This window comes from Geotrypetes seraphini, chromosome 11 (assembly GCF_902459505.1).
Source record: "Geotrypetes seraphini chromosome 11, aGeoSer1.1, whole genome shotgun sequence".
NCBI lineage: Eukaryota > Metazoa > Chordata > Amphibia > Gymnophiona > Dermophiidae > Geotrypetes > Geotrypetes seraphini.
In genome coordinates, this window is record NC_047094.1 from 126,693,394 (window position 1) to 126,720,768 (window position 27,375).

Here is a 27,375-nt window from a genome sequence, read left to right on the forward strand (position 1 = left end):
GTTCACCCATATAGATTGATTTGTAGATTTGTGAATTGGAATAGTTGTTAAATTACTTACATACCGCAATGTTTTCCATGTATCAGCTAAAATTCAGTTATTTTTACTGTAACTAGGCCTTTTTTACACTGAGCAAATGCAAAGGCGTAATGGAGACATGAGTTGCCATTCTATCCACAACCAATCTGGGAGTTTTTCCATGAGCTCTGGGAGGACCCAATATATACCCTGGCGCAAAATATAGGCTTGATGATACCTATCAAAATTGGGAAAATTTACCCCTCCTTCTGAAATTGGTCTTTGTAAAGATACCAAAGCCACTCTAGGAGTTTTACCCAACCAAATAAATTTTATAAGAATACTATTTCATTTTTTATAAAAGGACTCTTGAAAATAAACCGGCAACATACCCATTTTATAACAAATTACAGGCAGGTTGATGGAAGCTGGCCTAGAACAGGGGTCAGCAAACTATAGCTTCCAAGCCAGATATGGCTCTTCTCCCATGTGGTTACTGCTGTTCTCCTATGGCCCTCTCATTGCAGCTCAACTCCACAATGCCCCCCCCTCCATTATATATAGGTCAAGGCTGCCATTTTAGAAGGCAGCTGTTAGGAGGCAGAAATGTAAGGGCTGCACTCCTGTCAGAAAGACACCACTGAACCACCAGGTACCTCGGTAGGCCTGGGAGGGGGGAACCTACCTATACATGGCAGTGTAGACAGGGGCTTGGGCATTATGGGGTTGAGCTGCTACAAGAAGGCCATGCTCCTTCCCCAAAGATCCCCTTGTTGGACCCAGTACCTAGGTAGGCCCTTGGGAGATGGGGAATCTCAGGGTTGGGAGGGCCATCTTAGGGTTGGGGCCTGGAGAGGGGAGATAGCCTTGGCAATGTTTGGGGGGAGGGGAAGGGAGAAAGAGGGAGGGAGGAATGAGATGTGCAGAGATCTTCGATGGTTTGGAGGGGAGAAAGAGGGGAGAGAAGCTAGGCCTTGGGAAGGGAAGTGAGAGTGAGAAACCTGGAATATATCAAACCCCCTTTTCTACCTATTACAGCTCTCTAAATCTTGGGCCAAACATTTAGGTTAAAATGGCTCTTTGCTGTAGAAAGGTTGCTAACCCCTGGCCTAGAATAAGGGAGCCTCCAGATTTGCAGACATTGACCCAACTACTTTAACCTTGAAGTAAGATGCAAAATATATCTTCATTACATAAACATATCTGTTTTACTTTCAGAAACATGGATACAAAAATTTATACAAAGTGGAGATATTACAGGTTAGTTTTAAAACAAATTTATGGAATATATACACAGTTACCAAGGACCACAGCAAAAGAGTAGTACATAAGGACACTTGATATATACTGACTAAGTTAGCAGTCACTATGATCTACTGTGAGAATTTCAGTGGCCTGTACTACCTACTATGGACCTTTATAGTAGACTTCCTTTTGCCATAATAATGTCAACTTTAAAACTTGTTGACTAGAATCTATTAGGCTGATATTGAAAAGATTTGTCTGGGTAACTTTGATACACAAATATTTGTAATCAAGAATTTCCTTCTTTTGACCAGATAAATTTTGTCAAGTAAGATTTTTAACTAAGAGCCCTTGGAGAAGTAGTGCTTTACTTTAACTTCAGCAGTTGTTCTTGTTTCCTATAAAAGAAAGGTGTGTTTCTTAACCTGTGACTCTCTGAAAACGTTATGCTGAAGGCTAGTATGATTAATAACTAGGAAAAACCTTGAGGAATCACAAATACCTGTTAGTTTTACCTGGCAGAGAAATAATAAAATTGGAGACAAAGGGCCTTTTGTGCAAAAGGCATAGAGGCATTGAATAAGGTTCCCAAGAATCTGTAGGGAGAATCTTCACTGTTGAACTTCAGAAAAAGCTTGAAATCAACACTTCATCCTCCTTGGATTAGATGAGGGATGGATCGCTTATTTATGTGGTCAATATGATATTTATATATCATTGATTTGGCATGGTTATTGTTTCTTTGGAATGAGTAGCTATTAGTTTCTCCCCTCTCAGTGTTTTTAATTATATGTCATATTTATTTCTTTTATTTTAATAAGTGTATCATCTGAATTTGTTATTATCATGGAAAGGGTATAGAATTTGTATAAATAAATAAATGTGAGGTGTGTTATTGGGTTATTGGAGCCTAAGTGCCTAAGTTTCATAATAGAATAGGATCGTACTGTGCACGCTTGGAGCATTTAAATGGAGACAACCAGTTATAGAATTTTCCCTAATATCTGTATCCTAGTGAGTCTTCATGGTATTCATGCTTTAGGACAGAGGTTTCAAAGTCCCTCCTCAAGGGCTGCAATCCAGTCGGGTTTTCAGGATTTCCCCAATGAATTTGCATGAGATCTATTAGCATACAATGATAGCAGTACATGAAAATCCTGAATACCCGACTGGATTGTGGCCCTCGAGGAGGGACTTTGACACCTCTGCTTTAGAAGCTGATAGATAAGAGAGCTTGAAAAAGCACAGTTATTAACCGTAACAGTTATTATCCAGGGACAGCAGACAGCTATTCTCACATCATCCATGGAGCCCGGATGCGGACAGCTTCGTAAGCAGATTTGCTTGTAGAAACTTAGAAGTTATAAGTCAGCCGCACCGCGCATGCGCGAATGCATTCCCGCCCTGCACAGCCAAAATTAGAACGGTCGATCAAGCATGGTCCCTACTAAAAAATACCATCACCGAAGCGCAGAATCTCTACATTCTGTGGATATCCAAAGGAAGGAGAAATAAAAACAAAGGAGAACCGGCTTGGCTAACTAAAGAGGTGAAGGAGGCAGTAAGGGATAAGAGGAACTCTTTTAAAAAATGGAAACGTGAACACACAACGGAGGCCTGGAACAGTCACAAGGTCGACCAGAAGAAGTGTCACAAGGCGGTAAGAGACGCCAAAAAAGCCTATGAGGAAAAGATAGTGCAAGTAGCCAAAAACTTCAAGCCCTTTTTAGATACATAAAAGGGACAAAACCAGCTAAGGAGGCAGTGGGCCCTCTCGACGACCAAGGAAGAAAAGGGTGCATCAAGGAAGACAAACAGATCGCGGATAAGCTAAATTCATTCTTTGCGTCTGTCTTTACCAAGGAGGACACTGCATCAATGCCAGAAACAGGGAGAGCATTCAAGGGAGAAATTGAGGATAGCCTCACCACAGTAAATGTGGATTTGAACATGATATATTATCAGATCGACAAATTGAGGAGTGATAAATCCCCTGGACCAGATGGAATTCACCCAAGAGTGCTAAAGGAGCTTAAGATAGAAATCGGAGAACTGTTACAATCCCTAGCTAACTTGTCAATTAAAACCGGGCAAATACCAGACGACTGGAAGATAGCGAATGTCATCCCAATCTTCAAAAAGGGATCGAGAGGAGAACCGGGCAACTATAAACCTGTGAGTCTTACTTCGGTTCCTGGGAAGATGATTGAAGCACTAATAAAGGATAGCATTGAGCAACACCTGGAAAATCACAACCTGATGAGAGCTAGCCAACACGGCTTTAGGAAAGGGAAGTCATGTTTGACTAATTTACTTCAATTTTTTGAGGAGGTGAACAAACAAATTGATAGCGGTGAACCGGTGGATATAATATACTTGGACTTCCAGAAAGCGTTCGACAAGGTTCCCCACGCAAGGCTTCTGAAGAAACTACAAAATCATGGAATAGAAGGAGATATACTAAGATGGATAAGCAAATGGTTAGAAAACAGATTGCAGAGGGTGGGCATAAAAGGGAAGTTCTTGGACTGGGAAGAGGTGACAAGCGGTGTACCCCAGGAATCGGTTCTTGGGCCCATCTTGTTCAATATCTTCATAAACGACCTAGAAGATGAAACAACAAGTAATTTAATCAAGTTTGCAGATGACACAAAACTATGTCGGGTAGTTGGGTCACAAAAGGACAGAGACGAACTTCAGAGAGATTTGAACCAGCTAGAGAAATGGGCGGAAAAGTGGCAGATGAAGTTTAACATAGAAAAATGCAAAGTGATGCACCTGGGTAAGAAAAACAAGGAACATGAATATAAAATGTTAGGTGTGACACTGGGCAAGACTGAACAAGAAAGGAACCTGGGGGTACTGATAGACAGGACCCTGAAGCCGTCGGCTCAATGTGCAGCGGCAGCAAAGAAGGCAAACAGGATGTTGGGTATGATAAAGAAGGGAATCACAAGTAGATCGGCGGACGTCATAATGCCGCTTTACAGAGCAATGGCAGACCACACTTGGAGTACTGTGTCCAACACTGATCTCCCTACCTAAAGAAGGATATAACCCTACTGGAGAGGGTGCAAAGGCGAGCCACGAAGCTAGTTAAAGGTATTGAGAATTTGAGCTACAAAGAACGCCTTGGAAAACTGGGATTGTTCACCTTCGAGAAAAGAAGACTGCGAGGAGACATGATAGAGACTTTTAAAATAATAAAAGGATTTGACAAAATAGAGCAAGAAACATCGTTATTCACATTGTCAAATGTGACCCGGACAAGAGGTCTGAAACTGAGGGGCACAAGGCCCTGGACAAATATTAGGAAGTTCTGTTTCGCACAACGAGTGGTGGATGCTTGGAACGCTCTCCCTGAGGAGGTTGTGATGGAGACCAACATACTGGGATTCAAGAGCAAGTTGGATGCACACCTTCTTGCAAATCACATTGGGGGATACGAGTAAACAAGGTTTCTCAGCAGAGAACACCTATCTTGGCCTCCGCGGGTGCGGGACGCCGGACTGGTTGGACCTAGAGTCTGATCCGGCGAAGCCATTTCTTATGTTCTTATGTTCCTTCATTCAGATAGCTAGCAGAGAAGCCAACCAGGGGAGGTTGGTGGGCTGTGAGAATAGCTGTCTGCTGTCCCTAGATAACAACTGTTAAAGTAAGTAACAGTGCTTTATCCCAGGAGAAGAAGGCAGCCTATTCTCACATAAGGATGACCTCCAAGCTAACCAGAATTGGATGATGGGAGCGTTGGCAACTTAGGAGAATAAATTTTGTAATACTCTCTGGCCAAAATGGCCATCCCGTCTGGAGAAAACATCCAGACAATAGTGAGAAGTGAAAGTATGAATGAGGACCAGGTAGCAGCTTTGAAAATTTCCTCAATAGGTGTGGATCTGGGGAAAGTCACTGATGCTGCCATTGCTCTGACTTTGTGGGTCGTGACTCGACTCTGTAGTTGTAATCCAGCCTGGACATAGCAGAAAGAGATACAAGCAGCCATCCAGTTGAAGATGGTATGCTTAGAGATTGGATGTCCCAACTTGTTTGGATCGAAGGAGATAAAAAGTTGAGGAGCAGTTCTGTGTGGTTTGGTGCGTTACAAGTAGAAGGCCAAAGCGCGTTTAAATCCTAGAGTATGAAGAGCTGATTCTCCAGGATGAAAATGAGGCTTTGGAAAAATTACTGGAAGTAGAATAGATTGATTGAGATGAAATTCTGAGACCACTTTTGAGTAAGAATTAAGGATGAGTACGGATGACCACCTTGTCATGATTAAAAACTGTAAAGGTGGATCATCAACTTATGCTTGCAGCTCACTGACTCTACGAGGAGATGTGAGGGCAATGATAAACACCACTTTCCAAATGAGATACTTCATTTGAGCCGTAGATATTGGTTCAAATGGAGGCTTCATCAATTGAGCGAGAACAACATTGAGATCCCACACCACTAGAGGTGGTTTGAGAGAGGGTTTGACATTGAAAGTCCTTTCATGAATCTGGAAACCACCGGATGAGCAGAGAGGAGTTTCCGTTCAATAGGCTGATGGAAAGCAGCAATTGCACTGAGATGGACTCGGATCGATGAAGACTTGAGGCCAGAAGTGGATAAGTGCAAAAGATAATCTAGAACAGAAGATAAGAAGGAATCTTGAGGCTCCTTAGCGTGAAGAAAGTGGTAGAGGGTACGGCTCCCTGCTGCTGAGTTGAAGTAGTAGGGAGTACCAAGGTAGTCTCAGCCAACGAGGAGCTATCAGAATCATGGTGGCATGATCGTTCTTCAACTTGACAAGAGTCTTGAGAACGAGAGGGTAAGGAGGGAAAGCATATAGAAAAAGATTTGTCTATTCCAGTAGGAAAGCATTTGCCTCGAGGCGATGAGGAGAATATATTCTGGAGCAGAACTGGGGCAGTTTTTGGTTGTGGGAGCTGCAAAGAGATATATCTGAGGCATTCCCATCTGTGAAAAAAATGTGATGAAGAGGCGAGGAATTGAGTGTCCATTCATGAGGTTGCAGAAGATGACTCAAGTTGTCTGCCAAGCAATTTTTTGACCTTGGATGTAGACAGCTTTGAGGAAGGTGTTGTGGAAGATTGCCCAGTCCCAAACCTTCAGAGCTTCTTGACAAAGGAAGGGAGATTCCGTTCCCCCCTGTTTGTTGACATAGTACATGGCGACTTGGCTGTTCGTCCGAATGAGGACTACCTGGTCGTGAAGAAGATATTGAAAAGCTTTGAGAGAGTAAAACCTCCTGTTCTGCTATTCCAAAGGAACTGGTTCGATTGCATGGAGACGAAGCAGAGCTTGAGCTTCCTGAAGAAGGACGGTCTGGGATGGACTGGAAGGATACTCTCACAGAGGAAGCTCCGGTGGAACCTGAGTGAAATGAAGAGTAGCCTTCCCTGATGATTGACAACACCGAGAGGTCAGATGTAATTGTCTCCCATCAGTGATAAAAATGATGGAGACGACCTCCTATAAGGGAAAGAGAGGACAGAGACGGAACGGTGGAGGTTATTCTCTGTTTTAAACAGTAAAAAGGCTGCGCAGCCTTAGGTGCAGCAGAAGGTTCAGGTTTCTGTTGCTTCTTATGCTGCTGTTTCTTGGGAGGCAGACGATAGTAAGGAGCCACTCCTCTGGAAGATTAGAGGAGGTCAGAAAGGCTTGACAGGAGCTGGCTTAGATTCATCAAAGAGGTCATTGTCTGTACAAGGAATGTTAGCCAAGCGGTCCTGAAGATTAGGGTCCATGTCAATGATGCGAAGCCAGGCCAGGTGGCGTATTGCTTCAGAAAAAGCAGTTGCCCTGGCCGACAATTTGAAGGCATCATAAGAATACTGGAGAAGATGTAATCTGAGTTGTGACTTCTTGGAATTCGAAGTGCTTCTGTGTATCTAAATAGTTGAGAAATTTAGGAAGAGATCAATGAGGAACTTGAGATAAGTTACAAAATTAAATTATAATTCAGAACTTTGGAGGACATCATAGCATTTTGATAAAGGAGAAGTCTAAACTTGTCCATAGTTTTCCCTTCCCTTCCAGGAGGAAAGGTAGCATAAACTCTGGAAGGATGGGATCTTTTCAAGTAGGACTCCACAAGCAGGGATTGGTGAGACAACTGTGAATTCTCAAATCTTTTGCAATGCAGAGTTTTATACCTGGACTCCAATTTGCCTGGAACAGCAGGAATTGTATAAGGAGTCTCCAGGCATCGTGTAAAAATCTGAGACAAAAGCTTGTGTAGAGGAAACTTAAGTGACTCTGCAGGAGGTAGAGGAAGATGCATATCCTCGAGATACTCCTTAGAGTATTTAGAACCAGCATCCAATTGAAGTTCTAGGTCATCAGCCATCTGGCAAAGAAAAGAAGAGAAAGACAACTGATCTGCCAATGCCTTGCCTCGAGAGGGGCTCGATGACCTTGAGGCATCCTGGGTCAAAGATGAAGCCTCACTGGGGAAATAATCCTCAAAAGAATAAGGAGACTTGGGGAGGCAATGGAAGCCGCTGAGTCATTGAGGTGTGGAAACCGAGACCTTGAACGTGGAGTCGGTGGTGTGGAAGAGCTGGAAGGTGTGGATTGAGGCTTAGATGAAGAAGGGCGCTCTTTGGAAGAAGAGCTATGCCTGGAGGTATGCCTCGAGGAAGGCCTCGATTGACGACGAGAGTGGTGCTTAGAAGCAGGTCTCAAAGATCGAGAAGACTTTGCCCCAGAGATGGAAGCAGGCATTGCTACCAGTGAATGGATAGGGCTAGAAGCTGTAGATCAAAGCTCAGGAGACTTGATGGAGGAATCTCGAAGCACTCCCAAAGACTCTGCTCCTTGTATGGAGTATGAGGATTCCTGTCGAGAAACTCGCAAATAAACTACTCCTTGCTTAGAGTGCATAGATGCCAGACCAGACACTCGCAAAGTCTCTGCTCCCTGCATAGAGTGTGAAGTTTCAGCTCGAGGCATAGGAAGAGGATCGACCTCGCGGGAGTCTGCAGATTGCACAGGCTGGATTAGAAAAGACAGCTTCGGTCCCATTTTGGTGATGAACTGAACAAATTGCTGTTCTAACATGGTCTGGAAGAAAGCCTGCAAGGATGGATCCGCATCTGAAACCGGACCACCTGCTACGGCTATAGGCTCCAAAGTGGCTGTGGAAATGTGCTTTGACTTAGAAATCTTAGAAAACTTGAGGACCAGTGCTGGAACTTTCTGCTGAGATATGTGACCTGAGGATTCAGGGGAAGATACAGCAGGTGTACTCGAGCTGAGATACGTTTCAAATGAGGAAGGTCTTAAGAAGCTCGAGGTCAGAGTCGTGGAAGCAGGAGGACCCTCAGTAGAAGGTGGAACTGAGGCTGCTTTCGAAGTCGAGGGTGTGACTGAATAGTCCATCCCGAAAAGCTTCTCCAGTAAAATCCGACGACGTTTAAGGGCTCGAGGTTGAAGAGTATCACAGTGCTCGCATGACTTCGGTTAATGGTCCGGCCCAAGACACTTGAAGCACCAATAGTGTGGGTCCGTAAGTGAAATAGCACGCTGGCACTGGCTACACTTGTTGAAGCCCGTTGTTGACCGGAATATAGGAGGAAAAATAGCCGTAGCGAACTCGAAACCTGCGGGCTGCAGCTGAGCGGCCTGACCCGCCAATTGTACAGAGGAAAAATATAAAGGTTTTTTTTTTAAAACTGTAAAGAAAGAAAAGAACACAGCGATTTGAGAAGAAAATAAACACAAACCGTGGTGAGAGAAGACACGAAGTAACAAAGTTAAATGCAGAGAGTAGAAAACTGAGAACTGAGGAGACTCGCCCTGCGCAGGCGGGAAGGCACTCGCGCATGCGCGGTGCGGCTGACTTGAAACTTCTAAGGTTCTATAAGCAAATCTGCTTGCAAGGCTGTCCACATCCGGGCTCTGTGGATGACATCACCCATATGTGAGAATAGGCTTATTGCTTGTCCTGGGATTATAGTAGGACTGGATATTCTAAACACTTTTACATAGAATAAAATTGCCAAATGTGTCTGCTCACATTAAAATATCTATTTTTCTTTCAGGAAATTGGTCATTTGAAGGTGGAGGTGAGTTTTGACAATTGTTGGGTCAGCGGGATTCAGAGGCAAAGTTCCTTGACACATACATAAAATCAGTTTGATTATCGATGACCTGTCTTTTAGATACATAGTAACATAGTAACATAGTAGATGATGGCAGATAAAGACCCGAATGGTCCATCCAGTCTGTCCAACCTGATTCAATTTAAATTTTTTTTTTTTTTTTTAATTTTTCTTCTTAGCTATTTCTGGGCAAGAATCCAAAGCTTTACCCTGTACTGTGCTTGGGTTCCAACTGCCGAAATCTCTGTTAAGACTTACTCCAGTCCATCTACACCCTCCCAGCCATTGAATCCCTCCCCTGCCCATCCTCCACCAAACGGCCATACGAAGACACAGACCGTGCAAGTCTGCCCAGTAACTGGCCTAGTTCAATATTTAATATTATTTTCTGATTCTAAATCTTCTGTGTTCATCCCACACTTCTTTGAACTCAGTCACAGTTTTACTCTCCACCACTTCTCTCGGGAGCGCATTCCAGGCATCCACTACCCTCTCCGTAAAGTAGAATTTCCTAACATTGCCCCTGAATCTACCACCCCTCAACCTCAAATTATGTCCTCTGGTTTTACCATTTTCCTTTCTCTGGAAAAGATTTTGTTCTATGTTAATACCCTTCAAGTATTTGAACGTCTGAATCATATCTCCCCTGTCTCTCCTTTCCTCTAGGGTATACATATTCAGGGCTTCCAGTCTCTCCTCATACGTCTTCTGGCGCAAGCCTCCTATCATTTTCGTCGCCCTCCTCTGGACTGCCTCAAGTCTTCTTACGTCTTTCGCCAGATACGGTCTCCAAAACTGAACACAATACTCCAAGTGGGGCCTCACCAATGACCTGTACAGGGGCATCAACACCTTCTTCCTTCTACTGACTACGCATCTCTTTATACAGCCCAGCATCCTTCTGGCAGCAGCCACTGCCTTGTCACACTGTTTTTTCGCCTTTAAATCTTCGGACACTATAACCCCAAGGTCCCTCTCCCCATCCGTGCATATCAGCTTCTCTCCTCCCAGCATATACGGTTCCTTCCTATTATTAATCCCCAAATGCATTACTCTGCATTTCTTTGCATTGAATTTTAGTTGCCAGGCATTAGACCATTCCTCTAACTTTTGCAGATCCTTTTTTCATATTTTCCACTCCCTCTTCGGTGTCTACTCTGTTACAAATCTTGGTATCATCTGCAAAAAGGTACAATTTTCCTTCTAACCCTTCAGCAATGTCACTCACAAACATATTGAACAGGATTGGCCCCAGCACCGAATCCTGAGGGACTCCACTAGACACCTTTCCTTTCTTCGAGCGACTTCCATTAACCACCACCCTCTGGCGTCTGTCCAACAGCCAGTTTCTGACCCAGTTCACTACTTTGGGTCCTAACTTCAGCCCTTCAAGTTTGTTCAACAGCCTCCTATGAGGAACTGTATCAAAGGCTTTGCTGAAATCCAAGTAAATTACATCTAGCATATGTCCTCGATCCAGCTCTCTGGTCACCCAATCAAAAAATTCAATCAGGTTCGTTTGGCACGATTTACATTTTGTAAAGCCTAGTTGCCTCGGATCCTGTAACCCATTAGATTCAAGGAAGTACACTATCCTTTCTTTCAGCAACACTTCCATTATTTTTCCAACAACTGAAGTGAGGCTCGCCGGCCTGTAGTTTCCTGCTTCATCCCTGTGACCACTTTTATGAATAGGGACCACATCCGCTCTCCTCCAATCCCCAGGAATCACTCCCGTCTCCAGAGATTTGTTGAACAAGTCTTTAATAGGACTTTAATGTGTTTAAGTTTTGATTATGAGCTCTATATGGTCTAAATTTTTCAGCAAGGATTTTTTTACCTTCTATAGTATGATGTAGCCTATCATTACAATACAGTGTCTTGTCTCTCCATGTATTTCCCAATCCTCCTATCTACCGAAAGCCTTTTTGACGACAGCAGTCTTTGAGGCACCTATTGAAGTTTTCTGTATTTTACACTCTTTCTTCCCCCTTTCCATATATAGATAGTATTTCTGAAAAAGCTTCATCCTTTACTCAAGGTTTTAAGCCCTCCCTAGCTCCCAAAAAGCTTTCTGTACTGCAAGTGGGGACTTGTTGACCAGGTTATTTGTTTCCAGTGGAGGTCGGGAACGGGGATAAATTCTGTCCCCATGTCTGGCTCCATCCTGACTCCTATCCCAAACCAACTGGAGAGTGCTGTTACAGTCAGAACTGATTTTCAGCAGCACTGTGCAGTTAATGGGCATTAAATATCAACAGTTGGCCAGCTCATCATGGTTTTTAACAAGGCAGAACCTATCCTGCCCACTTAAACACACACTGAATATCAACCCCTAAACATTTGAAGAAAATATAAATAAAACTAGAACTATGTTCAAATAAAACTAAAATATGTTTGTTCATTTTTTCCCCAAACTAGGCTCAGAAACAAAGAAGATTCCGCCACCTCCACCTGGAGTAGATTTTGGTAAGCATGAAATCTGTAAAACAGATGAACTGCCATCCAGGTTTTAGTTTAAAAATAAATTTATATACTGCTGATCTACAATTCTTAGCAGTTTACAAAATACACACATAAATTATGATGAAAGATGATTTCAATTCTTGTTTTCCCACCTTTTCAGTCATGTTTGTCTATTGGGTGAAGTTGAAAGGCCAGTTATGTCCGTTTTGGTTTTATGCAAGTAATCAATTAGAGGATTGTTCAGCATTATTCATCTGAGGAGAACAAATTTCAAAGGCTCCAGGGATTAACCATAGAGTTAGCTCCATATCATTGTATAGCATTTGAAATGTGTGCCAGTTGGAGTGAGTTATTATAGCCATGATGTTTCAAATCACGGCTATGTAAGTGGTGATCAGAGAGTATATGGGTTTGGAGGAAATGTCCTGAATTATCCTGTGGTTCTTATAAATTGTGATTAAATCAGCTGATATAATGGATAATGGTGAAAGCTCATAGCAGAAAGGATAATCATTCCTTTCTGTGACAATACTATTTTACTTCAGTAAGGAGTTTAAATAATGACAGACAACTCCAGAGTTATAGTTATAAAACCAGTATGACTTTAATTTACTACAAAAGTTATTTACAAGCTATACCATGTGTACATTTGAGTGTACACAGTTTCCACAAATTGTGCTCAGCATTATGACCGAGTATTTCAGAGTAGAAAGTTGCGCGGGAACAGAAATACCACCCGTCCCCACCCGTCCCCGCCAAAGTCTCACCCATCACCACCCGTCCCCGTGAGGAATCCAACCCATCCCCACCCGTCCCCGTGAGGAATCCCTCCGTCCCCACCCATCCCCGCGAGGAATCCCTCCGTCCCCACCCATCCCCGCGAGGAATCTCCTCCGTCCCCGTCCATCCCGTGAGGAATACCCTCCGTCCCCATAAATTTCAGAAATAGTTATTTCATTTAATTATGCTACTGAATTAAAGGCTCTGGTAGAAACCCATTTACAAATAAGCAAAAAGACTTTATTAATTTGGAAATATTAATTGGGAAGAATACATACTTTGTAAACGGGTTTCTACCAGAGCCTCTTTTGTTTATAAATTTTTATCAACACAACTAATATACTACTTTATCCTGAAGCAAAAAAAAAGAAAAAAGAAATAGAATTCTTTTCCTACCTTTGTTGCCTGGTTTCTGCTTTCCTCATGTTCTCATTCAGTTCCTTCCATCCACTGTCTCTCTTCCTTCTGCGTCTTCCATTTGCTCTGTTACTGTGCCTCTCCCTTTCTCCCCCCTTCCAAATTGGTCTGGCACCCATCTTCTTCCCTCCGCTCCCCCCATAGTCTGGCATCTCTGTCTTCTTCCCTGCCAGCGCCTTCTCCCCACTCTCTCTTCCCCATTTCCTTTCAGTGTCCTTCTCCCCCCCATCTCCCCCATGTCCTGTCAGCGTCCTTCTCCCCCCTCTGTCTTCCCCCTGGCCTTTCAGCGTCCTTCTCCACCCCACCCCCCGTCTTCCCCATGGCCTTTCAGCGTTCTTCTCCACCCCCCCATCTTCCCCATGTCCTTTCAGCGTCCTTCTCCACCCCTTTGTCTTCCCCATGTGCTTTCAGCGTCCTTCTCCCCCCCCCGTCTTCCCCATGTCCTGTCAGCGTCCTTCTCCCCTTCTGTCTTCCACAAATGCTCTCAGTGTCCTCCCCCCCGTCTTCCCCATGGCCTTTCAGCGTCCTTCTCCACCCCTTTGTCTTCCCCAGTGCTTTCAGCGTCCTTCTCCCCCTTCCTTCTCTCCCGCCCCGGGTGCAGCACAGACGGCCAGGTCCCCTTACTTTTGTGGCGCTTCCCCGACCGACAGACCGACAACAGCCCCAGTCAGACAAACCTCCCTGCCCTTAACCGCGAATCTAAATTTCCTTCTTACAGCTGCTGTAAGAAGGTAATTTAGATTCGCGGTTAAGGGCAGGGAGGTTTGTCGGACCAGGGCTGTTGTCGGTCGGTCGGGTTAGTGCCACAAAAGTAAGGGGATCTGGCCCATAGGTTCCCTCTGAAACTTGGTCAGATTTTGGTGTTCCCATTGGTGAAAAGAGGGAACTTAGATCCAATATCATGCACCAGTTGCCATCTAGTTGCATATATTTTAATTTTATTGAAGTTTGTGCAGGATGCTATTGCCACAAAACTGCAACAACATTTCAATAATTATGACAGTCGATGGCCCGGGCAGCAGGCACTAAGGACATCCACTCAGATAAAGGGGAAGAACTTGAAGCAAATGAGGGAGACAGCAATGGAGTGCAAATAGATGCCATGAAAGACACAATAAGGACTGTGAAGCCCAGAAAGTCCAAGAAGGCAGCACAAAGGGAGCTTAAATGTATGTACACAAATGCCAGAAGCCTGAGAAATAAAATGGGGAAAGTTAGAGACACTAGCAAGACGCGAAGAAATAGACATCATTGGCATAACAGAAACATGGTGGAACGAGGAAAATGAATGGGACACAGTACTGCAGGGATACAAGCTTTACAGAAGAGACAGAATAGGGCAGAAAGGGGGAGGTATTGCCCTATATGTCCAGGAAGGAGTAGAAACTACTGGAGAAGGTAAGGCAGAGGGGAAAAAGAAACTGGAGTCCCTTTGAGTAAAGATCCCCAAACAGAACGGAACAGACACAAAAATAGATCTCTACTATCGACCCCCAGGACAGACGGAGGAAACAGACACTGAAATGATAGAAGAAATAAGACATGAATGTAGGACGGGCAATGTAACAATCATGGGAGACTTCAACTGCCCAGGGATAGACTGGAACCTAGTAACCTCAAGCTGCGGCAAAGAAATAAAGTTCCTGGAAATGATGGGAGACTGCTTCCTAGAACAAATGGTAGGAGAACCTATAAGAGAAAACGCCACCTTGGACTTGGTCCTAAATGGCATAACTGGGCAAACAAAAGAAGTAGAAGTCATGGTCCCGCTGGGGACAAGCGATCACAGCATGATTAACTTTAAACTCGACATCGGGAAGGGGAAGCTAACCAAGACCCTAACCACGACCTTTAACTTTAAAAAAGGAAGATACGATAACATGAGAGCCATGGTAAGAAAACGGATCAAGAATAGGATAGCCGAAATCGAAATGGTAGAGCAAGCATGGTCCCTACTAAAAAATACTATCACCGAAGCACAGAATCTATACATTCCGCAGATAGCCAAAGGAAGGAAAAATAAAGCCAAAAGAGAACCAGCTTGGCTAACCAAAGAGGTGAAGGATGCAGTAAGAGAAAAGAAGGCTCATTTAAAAAATGGAAACACGAGAAAACAACCGAGGCTTGGAACAGTCACAAAGACGATCAGAAGAAGTGCCACAAGGCGGTGAGAGAAGCCAAAACGGCCTATGAGGAAACAATAGCCCAAGAGGCCAAAAACTTCAAACCCTTTTTTAGATACGTTAAAGGGAAGAAACCTGCAAAGGAGACAGTGGGCACTCTCGACGACCAAGGAAGAAAAGGATACATCAAAGAGGACAAATAGATTGTAGACAGATTAAATTCCTTCTTTGCATCTATCTTTACCAAATTAGATGCCACATCAATACCCAAAACAGTGAAAGTATTCAAGGGAGAAATAGAAGAGAGCCTCACCACAATGAATGTGGATCTGGACCAGATATACTATCAGATTGACAAACTAAAAAGTGACAAATCTCCTGGCCCAGATGGAATTCACCCGAGAGTATTAAAGGAGCTAAAGGTAGAAATCAGAGAACTACTGCAATCCCTCGCTAACATGTCAATTAGAACCGGACGAATACCAGAAGACTGGAAGATAGTGAATGTCATCCCAATCTTCAAATAAGGATCAAGAGGAGAACCGGGAAACTATAGACCTGTGAGTCTTGCATCGGTCCCTGGGAAAATGGTCGAGGCTTTGATTAAAGACAGCATAGTCCAGCATCTGGATACCCATGACCTGCTGAGAGGTAGTCAGCATGGCTTCAGGAAAGGGAAGTCGTGCTTGACGAACTTACTTCAGTTTTTCGAGACAGTGAACAAACAAGTCGATAGCGGAGAACCAGTGGACATAATATACTTGGACTTCCAGAAAGTGTTCGACAAAGTACCACACGAGAGACTTCTCAAAAAACTACAAAGTCATGGAATAGAAGGGGATATACTAAGATGGATAGGAAAATGGCTGGAAAACAGAAGACAGAGAGTGGGCATAAATGGGAAGTACTCGGACTGGAAGAAAGTAACTAGCGGTGTGCCTCAGGGTTCGGTTCTTGGGCCTATCTTATTCAATATCTTCGTAAATGACCTGGAAGAAGAAATGACCAGTGTTATCATCAAGTTTGCAGATGACACAAAGCTATGCCGGGCAATCAGGTCACAAAAAGACAGCGAGGAACTCCAGAGAGATTTGAAACAACTTGAGAGATGGGCAGAGAATTGGCAGATGAGTTTTAATGTAGAAAAATGCAAAGTGATGCACCTGGGCAGGAAAAACAAGGAGCATGAGTATAAACTGTTAGGTATAACATTGGGGAAGAGTGAACAAGGAAAGGACCTGGGGTACTGATAGACAGGACCCTGAAGCCGTCGGCTCAATGTGCAGCGGCGGCAAAGAAAGCTAACAGGATGTTAGGCATGATAAAGAAGGAAATCATGAGTAGATCAAGGGAGGTCATAATGCCAATTTATAGAGCAATGGTCAGACCACACTTGGAATACTGTGTCCAACACTGGTCTCCATACCTGAAGAAGGATATAACACTGCTGGAGAGGTGCAGAGGCGAGCGACGAAGCTAGTAAAAAGTATGGAGAACTTGAGCTACAAAGATCGCCTCAGAAAACTGGGATTATTCACCCTTGAGAGGAGAAGACTGAGAGGGGATCTGATAGAGACTTTTAAAATACTAAAAAGAATCGACAAAATGGAGCAAGCTCACTCATCAACAGGGGGAAAGGATGGTGAGCAAGAATCAGCGTTATTCACATTGTCAAATGTGACTCAGACTCGGACCAGAGGTCATGGACTGAAGCTGAGAGGGGACATGGCCAGGACAAATGTCAGAAAGTTCTGCTTATCACAGCGAGCGGTGAACGCCTGGAACTCTCTGTCGGAAGAGGTGGTGGAGGAAACCACCATTCTAGGATTTAAGGATTGTACGCACATCGTCTTGCAGGACGCATTGAGTGATACGAGTGACTAAGGTATTCGCCTGGGTACGCCTGGCTGAGCCTCCACGTGTGCGGATCACCGGACTAGATGGATCCCAGGTCTGATCTGGTGCAGGCATTTCTTATGTTCTTATGATTTGTTGGATGAGCTCAATAAGGCTTTTGAAGTTAGCACAATACTGAGAAATAATAATTGTTGCATTGTTGCAGAAATTGTGAGGAGTGCTAGACAGGGAGAATCAGGCCTTTGTAATGCAATTTGATCTATCAGCAATGTTCGATTTCATCAATTTAATCAATGGTTTTCTTCTGGTAGCTTTGCACACTAATGGGTGTTCGATGCAGTATTTAAATAATTTCATACTTTCCTGAAGAATTGTCTGATAAGGGTGTTGTGGAAGGGAGAATTATCCAAGCTATGGAGAATGTTTTGGGGGGTTTCACAGCATTCTCCTTGGTCATATATTGTTTAATTTCTATTTGCAATCAATAGGTAAGTTTATTAGAATATATAGTATTTTTTCCCTTTTCATATAAAGATGATGTAGTTTTTGGGTTTCTAGAGAAATATTCCATAGCTAACTCATTTTTACATATGGAGAGTGATGTTATGAATATGCGAGTATATATGATTGGATGAGACATCAAGGACTTAAGATAAATACTGTATAGGAAAATCAAAAATCTTATCGGTCGGGAGAAAGCAGTATATGAAGCCAGTAAATGTTCTGAAACATAGCTGAGTTGTAAGGATAAAATACCAGAAGCATATATTGGCTGTTTAAACGATGTTAAAGAAAATAATGTTAAGAACATAAGAATAGCCTTACTAGGTCAGAACAATGGTCTATCTAGCCCAGTAGCCAATTTTTACAGTGGCCAATTCAAGTCACTAGTACCAGGCAAAAACCCACATAGAAGCAACATTCCATGCTACCAATCCAGGGGAAGCCACTCCCACATGTCTATCTCAATAACAGATAATGGACTTTTCCTCCAGGAAATCGTACAAACCTTTCTTAAAACCAGCTACGTTAACCACTTTTACAACAACTTCTGGCAACACATTCCAAGGCTTAACTATTCTTTGAGTGAAAAAATATTTCCTCCTACTTGTTTTAAAAGTATTTCCCTGTAGCTTCATTGAATGTCCCCTACTCTGTCATTTTTGATGGAGTAAAAAATCAATCCACTTGTACCTGTTCTACACCACTCAGTATTTTTTAGATCTCAATCATATCTCCCCCTCAGCCATCTCCTTTCCAAGCTCAGGAGCCCTAATGTTTTACCGCTGCTTCTACGAAACTGCGCTAACAGTTTCTAGCCAGAGATCCGTGCTGAACTCTATGAGCGTCAGGAGCTGCACGGGGCATTCAGCATGGCTCTTTGCGGTAGAAACTGCTAGAGCAGTTTTATAGAAGAGGGGGTTAGTCTTTCCTCATATGAGAAGAGTTCTATGACCATCCCCTTTATCATCTTTGTCATTCTTCTTTGAACCTTTTCTAGTTCCACTATATCTTTTTTGAGATAAGGCAAGGTCATACCATGAAGCAATACAGAGGCATTATAACAGTCTTGATTATGATCCCTATTCTAATAATTCCTAGCATCTTGTTTGCTTTTTTGACCACTGCCCCTCATTGGGCGTAAGGTGTCAACATATTGTCTACAATGACACCTAGATCTTTTTCTTGGGCGCTGACCCCCAAGGTTGTCCCTAGCATCTGGTTATTCTTCCCAATGTGCATCACTTTGCATTTGTCGACATTAAATTTAATCTGCCATTTAACTATTTCGGCATTCTTTATGCTCTCTATTGATGGATAATGATGCTTTTGAGATATTAGTAAGACCTGTGAAGAAATGAGTGTTACTAATGGTTTAATAGTAATAAGCATAGGATGAAATTGTGTTTGTATAAAGTAATAACTTCTCTGTATGTTGTTAATGAGTGAAGTGATTATTCTCGTGTACTCTGCTTTGAGCTTTTGGTTAATGCCCAAATTAAATTAAAGTTACTCTATTCCTTTCAAAGCAATTGACTGAACAATTGTACTTAAATTCCCAGATGACAGAAAAGGTATCAATTTTAACTTAACAAAAGCAGTGTGGCCTGCCATCTTAATATGTAGGTTGTTGCAATGTGCTGCAAATATATTCTAGTTTATATTCTCAATGAGGCTTTCCATGATATATAGTTTCTGTAGGTTGATGGTAGCTGGCCTAGAACAGGGGTCGGCAAACTATGGCTTCCAAGCCAGATATGGCTCTTTTCTCATGTGGCTGCAGCTTTTCTCCTATGGCCCTTTCATGGCAGCTCAACCCCATCATGCCCCACCCCCTCCACTGTATATAGATCAAGGCTGCCATTTTAGAAGGCAGCTGTTAAGAGGCAGAAGTGAAAGGGCTGCACTCCTGTCACAAAGACCCCACTGAATCACCAGGTACCTCGGTAGGCCTGGGAGGGGGGGGATCCTTCCTATACATGGCAGTGTAGAGAGGGGTGTGGGCATTATGGGGCTGAGCTGCTACAAGAGGGCTATGCTCCTACCCCAAAGATACCCTTGTTGGACCCAGTACCTAGATAGACCCTTGGGGGATGGGGAATCTCCGGGTTGGGAGGGCCATCTAAGGGTTGGGGCCTACAGAGGGGAGATAGCCTTGGCAATAGGTTGAGGGGAGGGGAAAGGATAAAGAGGGAGGGCGAGAGGTATGAAAGGTACAGAGATATGCGATGGTTTGGAGGGGAGAAAGAGGGGAGAGAAGCTAGACTTCGGGAAGGGAAGTGAGAGTGAGAAACCTGGAATATCTCAAACCCCCTTCTCTATCCATTGTGGATCTTTGTAAATCTTGGGTCAAACATTTAGGATAAAATGGCTCTTTGCTGTAGAAAGGTTGCTAACCCCTGGCCTAGAATAAGGGAGCCTCCAGATTTGCAGACATGGACCCAACTACTTTAACCTTGAAGTAAGATGCAAAATATATCTTCATCACATAAACATATCTGTTTTACTTTCAGAAACATGGATGCGTACATTTATACCAAGTGGAAACATTACAGGTTAGTTTTAAAACAAATTCATGGAATATATACACAGTTACCAAGAATCACCATAAAAGAGTAGTGCATAAGGACACTTGATATAGAGTGACTAAGTTAGCAGGCAATGTTACCACTTGTAGTCACTATGATCTACTGTGAGAATTTCAGTGGCCTGTATTACCTACTATGGACCTTTATAGTAGACTTCCTTTTGCCATAATAACGTCAACTTTAAAACTTGCTGACTAGAATCTATGACCAACAACAACACACTCCTAATTTGCCAAACAAATCCTAAACTAGAAAAAACAAGGAAGGCAACCAAGTCACATCAAGGTCTGTGAGGGGGAAGCTCAAAGTGCCTGACTTGGCTCACAACTTGCAAACCAAATATAGTGTAATATGTCAAAGAACATGTCACATTATATGATGTTATAGGGCGCTCTCAGTGTAAACCCTCAGTGATAGGAGCACAGCTCCGACACTTCACTTCTGGGCCAAGGCCATAAGCCTCCACCCGCACACCATCATCGAGCGCCCTGTGTGTGCAGAAATCAAACCAATCAACAATCAAAGTGAGTAAATGAAACTCAACACAAGCAACCTGAGCGACCCCCACACAAACCCTGCCAGCCAAACCCCCTCAAAAAACTCACGCAAAATCACAAACAAAGTCAAAAACCATACCAAAAAGTGAAAAACATGTCCAAAAGAAACAATACTTATCCAAAACTGTCACACAAACGGAAAAACCGCGCCAGGAGGAGAGCCAGCGGTTGGGGGGCGTGGCTTGGACGCGAACGATGACGGTTGGATGAAGAAAGAGCTCCTGTATAAACAAGCTTAAATTTCAGAAAACTACAAAAAAAAAACGATATTAATGGTATAACAAATTGAGTTTACCTCTTTGATTAGATGGAAGAGAAAATTTGAAGGGGAAATCGCGAGAAAGAGGTGCCGTTTTCATTTGATATATGAGGAAAGAGGTGTGAAGGGCTGAATCCGTCTCAACGGCAAAAATAGCAAAATCGGGTCCCTGCTGACAGAGCCGGTAAGATCGGGTCTCCGCTGGCAAAAATAACAAAATCGGGTCCCCCAGGCAGAGCCGGCAAGATCGGGTCCCGCTGACAAAGGCGGCAAGATCAGATCCCTGCTGACAGAGCCGGTAAGATCGGGTCTCCGCTGGCAAAAACAGCAAAATCGGGTCCCCCAGGCAGAACCGGCAAGATTGGGTCCCCCTGGCAGAGGCAACAAGTTTTACTATTAAACGTTACCAGGGTGGGCTGGTCCGGGACGCCGTGAGGCCAAGGAGGCTTTCCTTCCCCTCCTCTTTAACACGATCTCTGGCAGAGAGCAAGAGGAAAGATTTCCCGAAGGTGGGGGCTAACAGGCAGTTGCTCGGTGCACCACGACCGCGGCCATCTTGGATCGGAAAAAAAAAAAATAAATTTTTACAAAGTCTGGGTCTGCCTAATGACAAGGATCAGTTTTTTGAAATGCCTGATGCCTGTTTAAATCAGGGAATGGGCTTTGAAATAGCTGTCCTCTGCTGGAAATGAGGAGAGATCTGCAGTAAAAGCTACTTGGCAACGGTTTGTTTTTTTTTTTTAACTATTTCCTTGCTGCCAACTTCAAAAATAAACTATGAAAGATCACTATAATTGTTAATCTCTCCTACTATAATTTAAGAGATTCAGATATAAGAGACTATAGGTTTTTGGGCTCTGAGGAAGGTCAAATAAAAGGATTGGTAATTTCTTTGACCTGAAGAAAAGTGACATTGAGACAGTTGAGACAGTTAAGAGACACTGAAATACATATACATGCACATTGAAAGATTAAAGTAAACATATTGGATGGAATATTGCTCTCCTCGGCAAAAGCTGCGATTGGGCTTGTAAGAGGAGAGCTAGAACAAGAAGGTTGCAAAAAAATTTTTTCAGGCTAGATGCCAACAAGAGTCTGCAATAGAGCCTAAGACAAATAACTTACAGTTGCTTTAAGAATACTGAAAAAAAAAAAAGGGGGCGAGGCTTTGTCGAATGGTTGGATAAACGAATAGCTCCTTATAAGCAAATATATTAAAAATATATTAAAAAGAATTACTACTAAATATTTTAAAGAAACTAAAATATATATTGAAATATGACTTCAACTAAACAAAATAAAGCTGACTTAGGAGCTGGAACATCAGGAAGCAATAAGAGGTCGAAACCTGAGCCAGGTACACCCTCTAAAATCCCATTACCAACAGAAAAAAATCTGGATGTTATGGAAGAACTAAGACAAATAAAAGAAATTGTCTTAGATAGTAACAAAAAACTACAAAAAGCAATGGAAGATGCTGCAATCCTAACTAAAAGAGTGGACATTACAGAGAATAGAATTTCAACATTAGAAGATATTACAGAACAATTAAATACAGACATGAATCACAGCAAAATCATATGGAAAGAAATAACAGAGATAAAAAAAAATCTTGAAGACAGCCGGAATCGTGAAAGACGGAATAATTTAAGAATAATCGGATTACCTGAAGGAGTGGAAAAGAATGATCCGATTGCATTTCTTGAAAAATTTCTACCTAAAATACTACCATTGAAATTTAAAACGGAACTGGAAATTGAAAGAGCCCATAGGATTCCAACACAAAGAAATAACACTCAAACAGGTCCAAGAACTTTAATTTTTAAACTTTTAAGACACCAACAAGCAATTGAAATATGCCAATTAGCCAAGGAAATCAAAAATCTTAAATGCCAAGATTCAAAAATATACATTGTTCCGGACTTTGCAAAAGAAACAGCAAAAAGAAGAAAACTATTCTTAGACATGAGACCACAACTAAGATCTCTAGGAGCTAGATTTGGGCTCCTGTACCCGGCAATTATGAAGGTTACCGTTGCTAACAAAACGCAAAACTTTACAGATCCAGAAAAACTACAGGAATTTATAAATCAACTGGAGCAACCTATGACAATCTAAAGAACAATTAATGGGTTCATACTAAAGTCTATTGACGGTTAAAGATAGATCAAAACGGAAAGCAATGGAAAAAGAACACACAAGGATCAAATTAAAGACTTAAACAACTTGCAACATTCTACATAGAAAACAAGAAAACTGAAAAATATAAAAATTCTATTCAGAATAAATAGAATAAACTGAATGGCAGGAACGTAAATGATTTGAAACACATCTCCGAACTCAAATGATGACGAAGAAAGTTTCTTCAACAAACTTAAAAATGTACTGATTGAATCCGAAATTTTGAAAGCGGAGTAATAGTGAGAAAGAAAATCATCCTTCAATCACAAAGAATATTATAAAAAAAAAAAAAAAAAAAAAAAGATGAAGTGATTGGTTTGTTGTATTTCCGGTTGAAGGTGGTACTTCAGGTTTAAATTTGCGTTTCAGATACATTAAAATGCATTTCAATACGAAATATATGAAAAGAATAAATCTGAAACGCAAATTTTATGTTCTTTTATTTATTAAGTTTAATTTAGTATCCACAATAGTTCAACCTGGGAATCTTCTATGGGAGATAAAAGGAGAGTTTTTGGCACAGGACTTCACTCTTGTCTGCACAGGCCTCAGATACTTTAAAATCATAGATGTCTAGAGAGTATGCTAATGAGACAAAACTTACAAGAACACTGATGGGAATGTTAGCTCCTCTTAATTGACAATTCTCTCGTGAATCATAAGAAAATAATGAATATAAGAGAAGAGTGGATTCCTGTGCTGTAAACTCTTGTTACAGTTCTGAGGAAAGAGGCTAAATTGGAAAGCTTTTTAAAATAAAAATAATATACCACCTGAAAAGAAATGAATAGTAATTGAAATGTTATTAGATATAATTGATTTAATATAATCATTCTTATGGATTTAAAGATATACAAATACAGAAAATAATCTTTCAATACATAAGAATGAAAAACTTTTTACTTATTCTTATAATTAATAATAAAATAAAAGAAAATATACAAAAATAGGGAAAAAATGGTAGTACTTTAGATAATTATTAATAGCTTGTGGGAGTTATCTAAATCTAACCTCAACCTGCGTATCCAAGTTTTCGTAATTAATAAGGGGGGGAAGGGAGGGATAAGAGGGATGGGAGGGAATAAAAGGGAAATATATAAGGAAATCATGGGAATAAAGGAAAAAAGAGAAATGAAATACTTAAAACATTGGGAAAATATACATAATTTAATACCTGAAAATTTAAAAATAAATGGATATTAAAATTATGTCTTTAAATGTTAACGGTCTAAATCATATGATAAAAAGGAAAAAAGCACTATCATTTTTAAAAAGGCAAGATGCTGATATATGCCTTATACAAGAGACCCACCTCTCACATATAGAATCTAAAAAGCTAGAAGGAGGTTGGGTCAAACAGTGTTTTTTCTCACCAGCTATAGGGAAAAAGGCAGGTGTTGCTATTTTAATTAACAAAAAATGCTCTGCTTCATTTAAACTAAAAGCTTCAGATATTCATGGAAGATGGATAATGGTGGAAATGAATATGGGAAATACTACCATGACGTTAATCAATATATACGCCCCTAATTCGAACCAAAACGAATTCTTTAAAACTCTTCAACAACTGATCATACCACTGGCTACTTCAAATCTTATAGTAGCAGGGGACTTCAACGCTGTAATAGATCCTTTATTAGATAAAAACCCAGGTAGAGTTATGAAATCTATGGGACTAGATAATTTGATTCAATCTTGCGATTTAATAGATATATGGAGAATACTTCATTTTGATGGTCGGGAATTTTCTTTCTGTTCTCATGTTCACAATTCTTTTTCAAGAATAGATTATATCTTTACTTCAAAACATCTTGCACATCAAGTGACACAAGCAGCCATTGATCCAATTATTCTATCTGATCATGGTGGAGTGTGGATCAAAATTAAAACTACAGATCAAAATAATAACAGACCAATTTGGAAAATAGATAATACAATGTTGGTTGACAAAAATTTTTGTGAAAATCTTCTAACAAAAATGAAAGAATTTTTTCAAATAAATGATAATGATGATATTAACAGAGAAACTTTATGGGATGCCTTTAAGGCAACCATTAGAGGACAAATAATTTCTTATTCGGCTTTTCTAAAAAAACAAATTAAAAAACAATTTTTAATCTTAGAAAAAGAGATTAAAAATTTAGAATCAAAACTTATAGAAAAATGGGAATATTCTATTCAACAAGAATTATTAAAATTAAAAGGTAAATATAATGAGATCTCATCTAAGATGATTAGGAAAGATTTATTTTCTCAACAAACATTGTACTATGGTAATTCAAACAAATCAGGAAGAATATTGGCAAACTATCTTAAAGCGAAAAAAAGAAAAACAAAATTAATAGCAATAAAAGATGAAAATGGAAATACATATACACAAATTGAACCTATATTAAAACAATTCTTAAAATTCTATAAATCTCTTTATTCTTCTGAAAATTATCCAAATAAAGAAAAAGATGGTTTTGAATTTTTAAAAATGTTAGAGGGTCCAAAAATTCCTGAACATATAAAACGAAGTTTGGAAGAACCAATATCACTAAAAGAATTAGGAACAGCTTTGAAGTCCCTTAGAGTTGGATCCGCTCCAGGTGGTGATGGATATACAGTGGAATTTTATAAAACATTTCAAAACTTTTTATTACCCTATTTATTAAATCTCTATCAATATCAACTCAATAAAGGTTGTATTAAAGGCACTATAGCAGAATCTTTGACTATTGTTTTGCCAAAGTCCAATAAAGATCCCACTTTGGTATCAAACTATAGACCAATATCTTTAATAAATGTAGATGGAAAATTATTAGCAAAAATACTTGCGCTAAGATTAGCTAAAGCTCTCCCCCATATAATAGGTATGCATCAAACAGGATTCGTTGCTCAAAGACATTCATCTCACAATACCAGATTAACATTCCATATGTTATATTTAACAAAGAAAATGAATGAACCTACTTTTGCAGTTTCATTAGATGCAGAAAAGGCCTTTGATAGAGTAGAATGGCCTTTTATGTATCAAGCAATGGAATGGTTTGGTATAGGTCCTGGATTTATACAAATGATACAAACAATGTATAGCTCCCCTTCTGCTAGACTATATATTAATAATACGTTTTCAGAAAAATTTAATCTACAGAGAGGAGTTAGACAAGGATGTCCCTTATCCCCTTTGCTGTTTGATATTGTTTTAGAACCCTTAATATTAGCTATCCAACAAGCTAAGGAGATACAGGGTATACCTCATTCAGATAAAGAATATAAGATATCTGCTTACGCAGATGATTTATTACTATATCTGAAAAATCCAGAATCCACCATTCCGCATCTACTTGAATTGATTGAGAAATTTGGAAAATTTTCAGGATATAAAATTAATTGGAATAAATCAGAAATTCTTCCACTAAATATACATTGTACAAAAGGTTTATTTGATACATTCCCTTTTGTTTGGAAGGAAGAATATATTAAATACCTTGGAATTTTGATAACAAAAACAGTAGATGAAACAATGAAAATTAATGAAAAATGCTTATTACAAAAAGTAATAGAAATGTGTGAGCAATGGAATCCTTTGCACTTATCTTGGTGGGGAAGAGTACAAACTGTAAAAATGATGATTTTACCGGTAGTATGTTACCAAATGGGGATGATACCAGTTTTCTTTCAAGATTCGTTTTATACAAAAATAAATAGGACTTTGACAAAATTTATATGGCTTAATAAAAAACCAAGAATTGCTCTAGCGTCATTACAAAGACCAATTAAGGAGGGAGGGGTAAATTTTCCCAACTTTTATAGGTATCATCAAGCCTATATCTTACGTCATGGTATGTATTGGATCCTCCCAGAACCCACAGATAATATTCCAGACTGGTTTTGGCTAGAATGGAGGCTTATGTTTCCATTACGTCTTAATCATGTAATTAGTATCAAGATGCCAAGGTTATACAAAGATCATAAAATATTTATGGATACCTGGAAAACTCTAAAATACATAAGTAATCTTACTCAAATTCCAATTAGTAAATCAACCAACCAAACTATATGGCTAAACCCCAAGATCAAAATTGGCGGTTTTAAAGTCATCTGGAAACATTGGATGATAGCAGGCATTCGCACTTTGGATGATGTAATTAAAAATGATAAATTGCTGGAGTTTTCACAATTGCAACAAAAATTTGGTCTCAATAAAACACAATATTTTAAATGGTTGCAATTGAAGCAATCTATTCAGAAAGGGTTCCCTGAATGGAAAGATCTCGCTAAATATCACAG

The 27,375-nt window shown here is 40.8% G+C and overlaps 1 protein-coding gene across 1 annotated transcript in view; it reads left to right on the forward strand.

Annotated features, from left to right (window-relative positions):
• Positions 1–27,375, forward strand: part of LOC117368880 — a 499,867-nt gene that overhangs the window by 385,825 nt on the left and 86,667 nt on the right. Inside the window, exons 48-51 of the mRNA XM_033962624.1 lie at positions 1,237–1,278; positions 9,312–9,335; positions 11,793–11,840; positions 20,029–20,070. Coding sequence (XP_033818515.1) covers positions 1,237–1,278; positions 9,312–9,335; positions 11,793–11,840; positions 20,029–20,070 — 156 coding nt within the window. The remainder of the gene's footprint in view (positions 1–1,236; positions 1,279–9,311; positions 9,336–11,792; positions 11,841–20,028; positions 20,071–27,375) is intronic.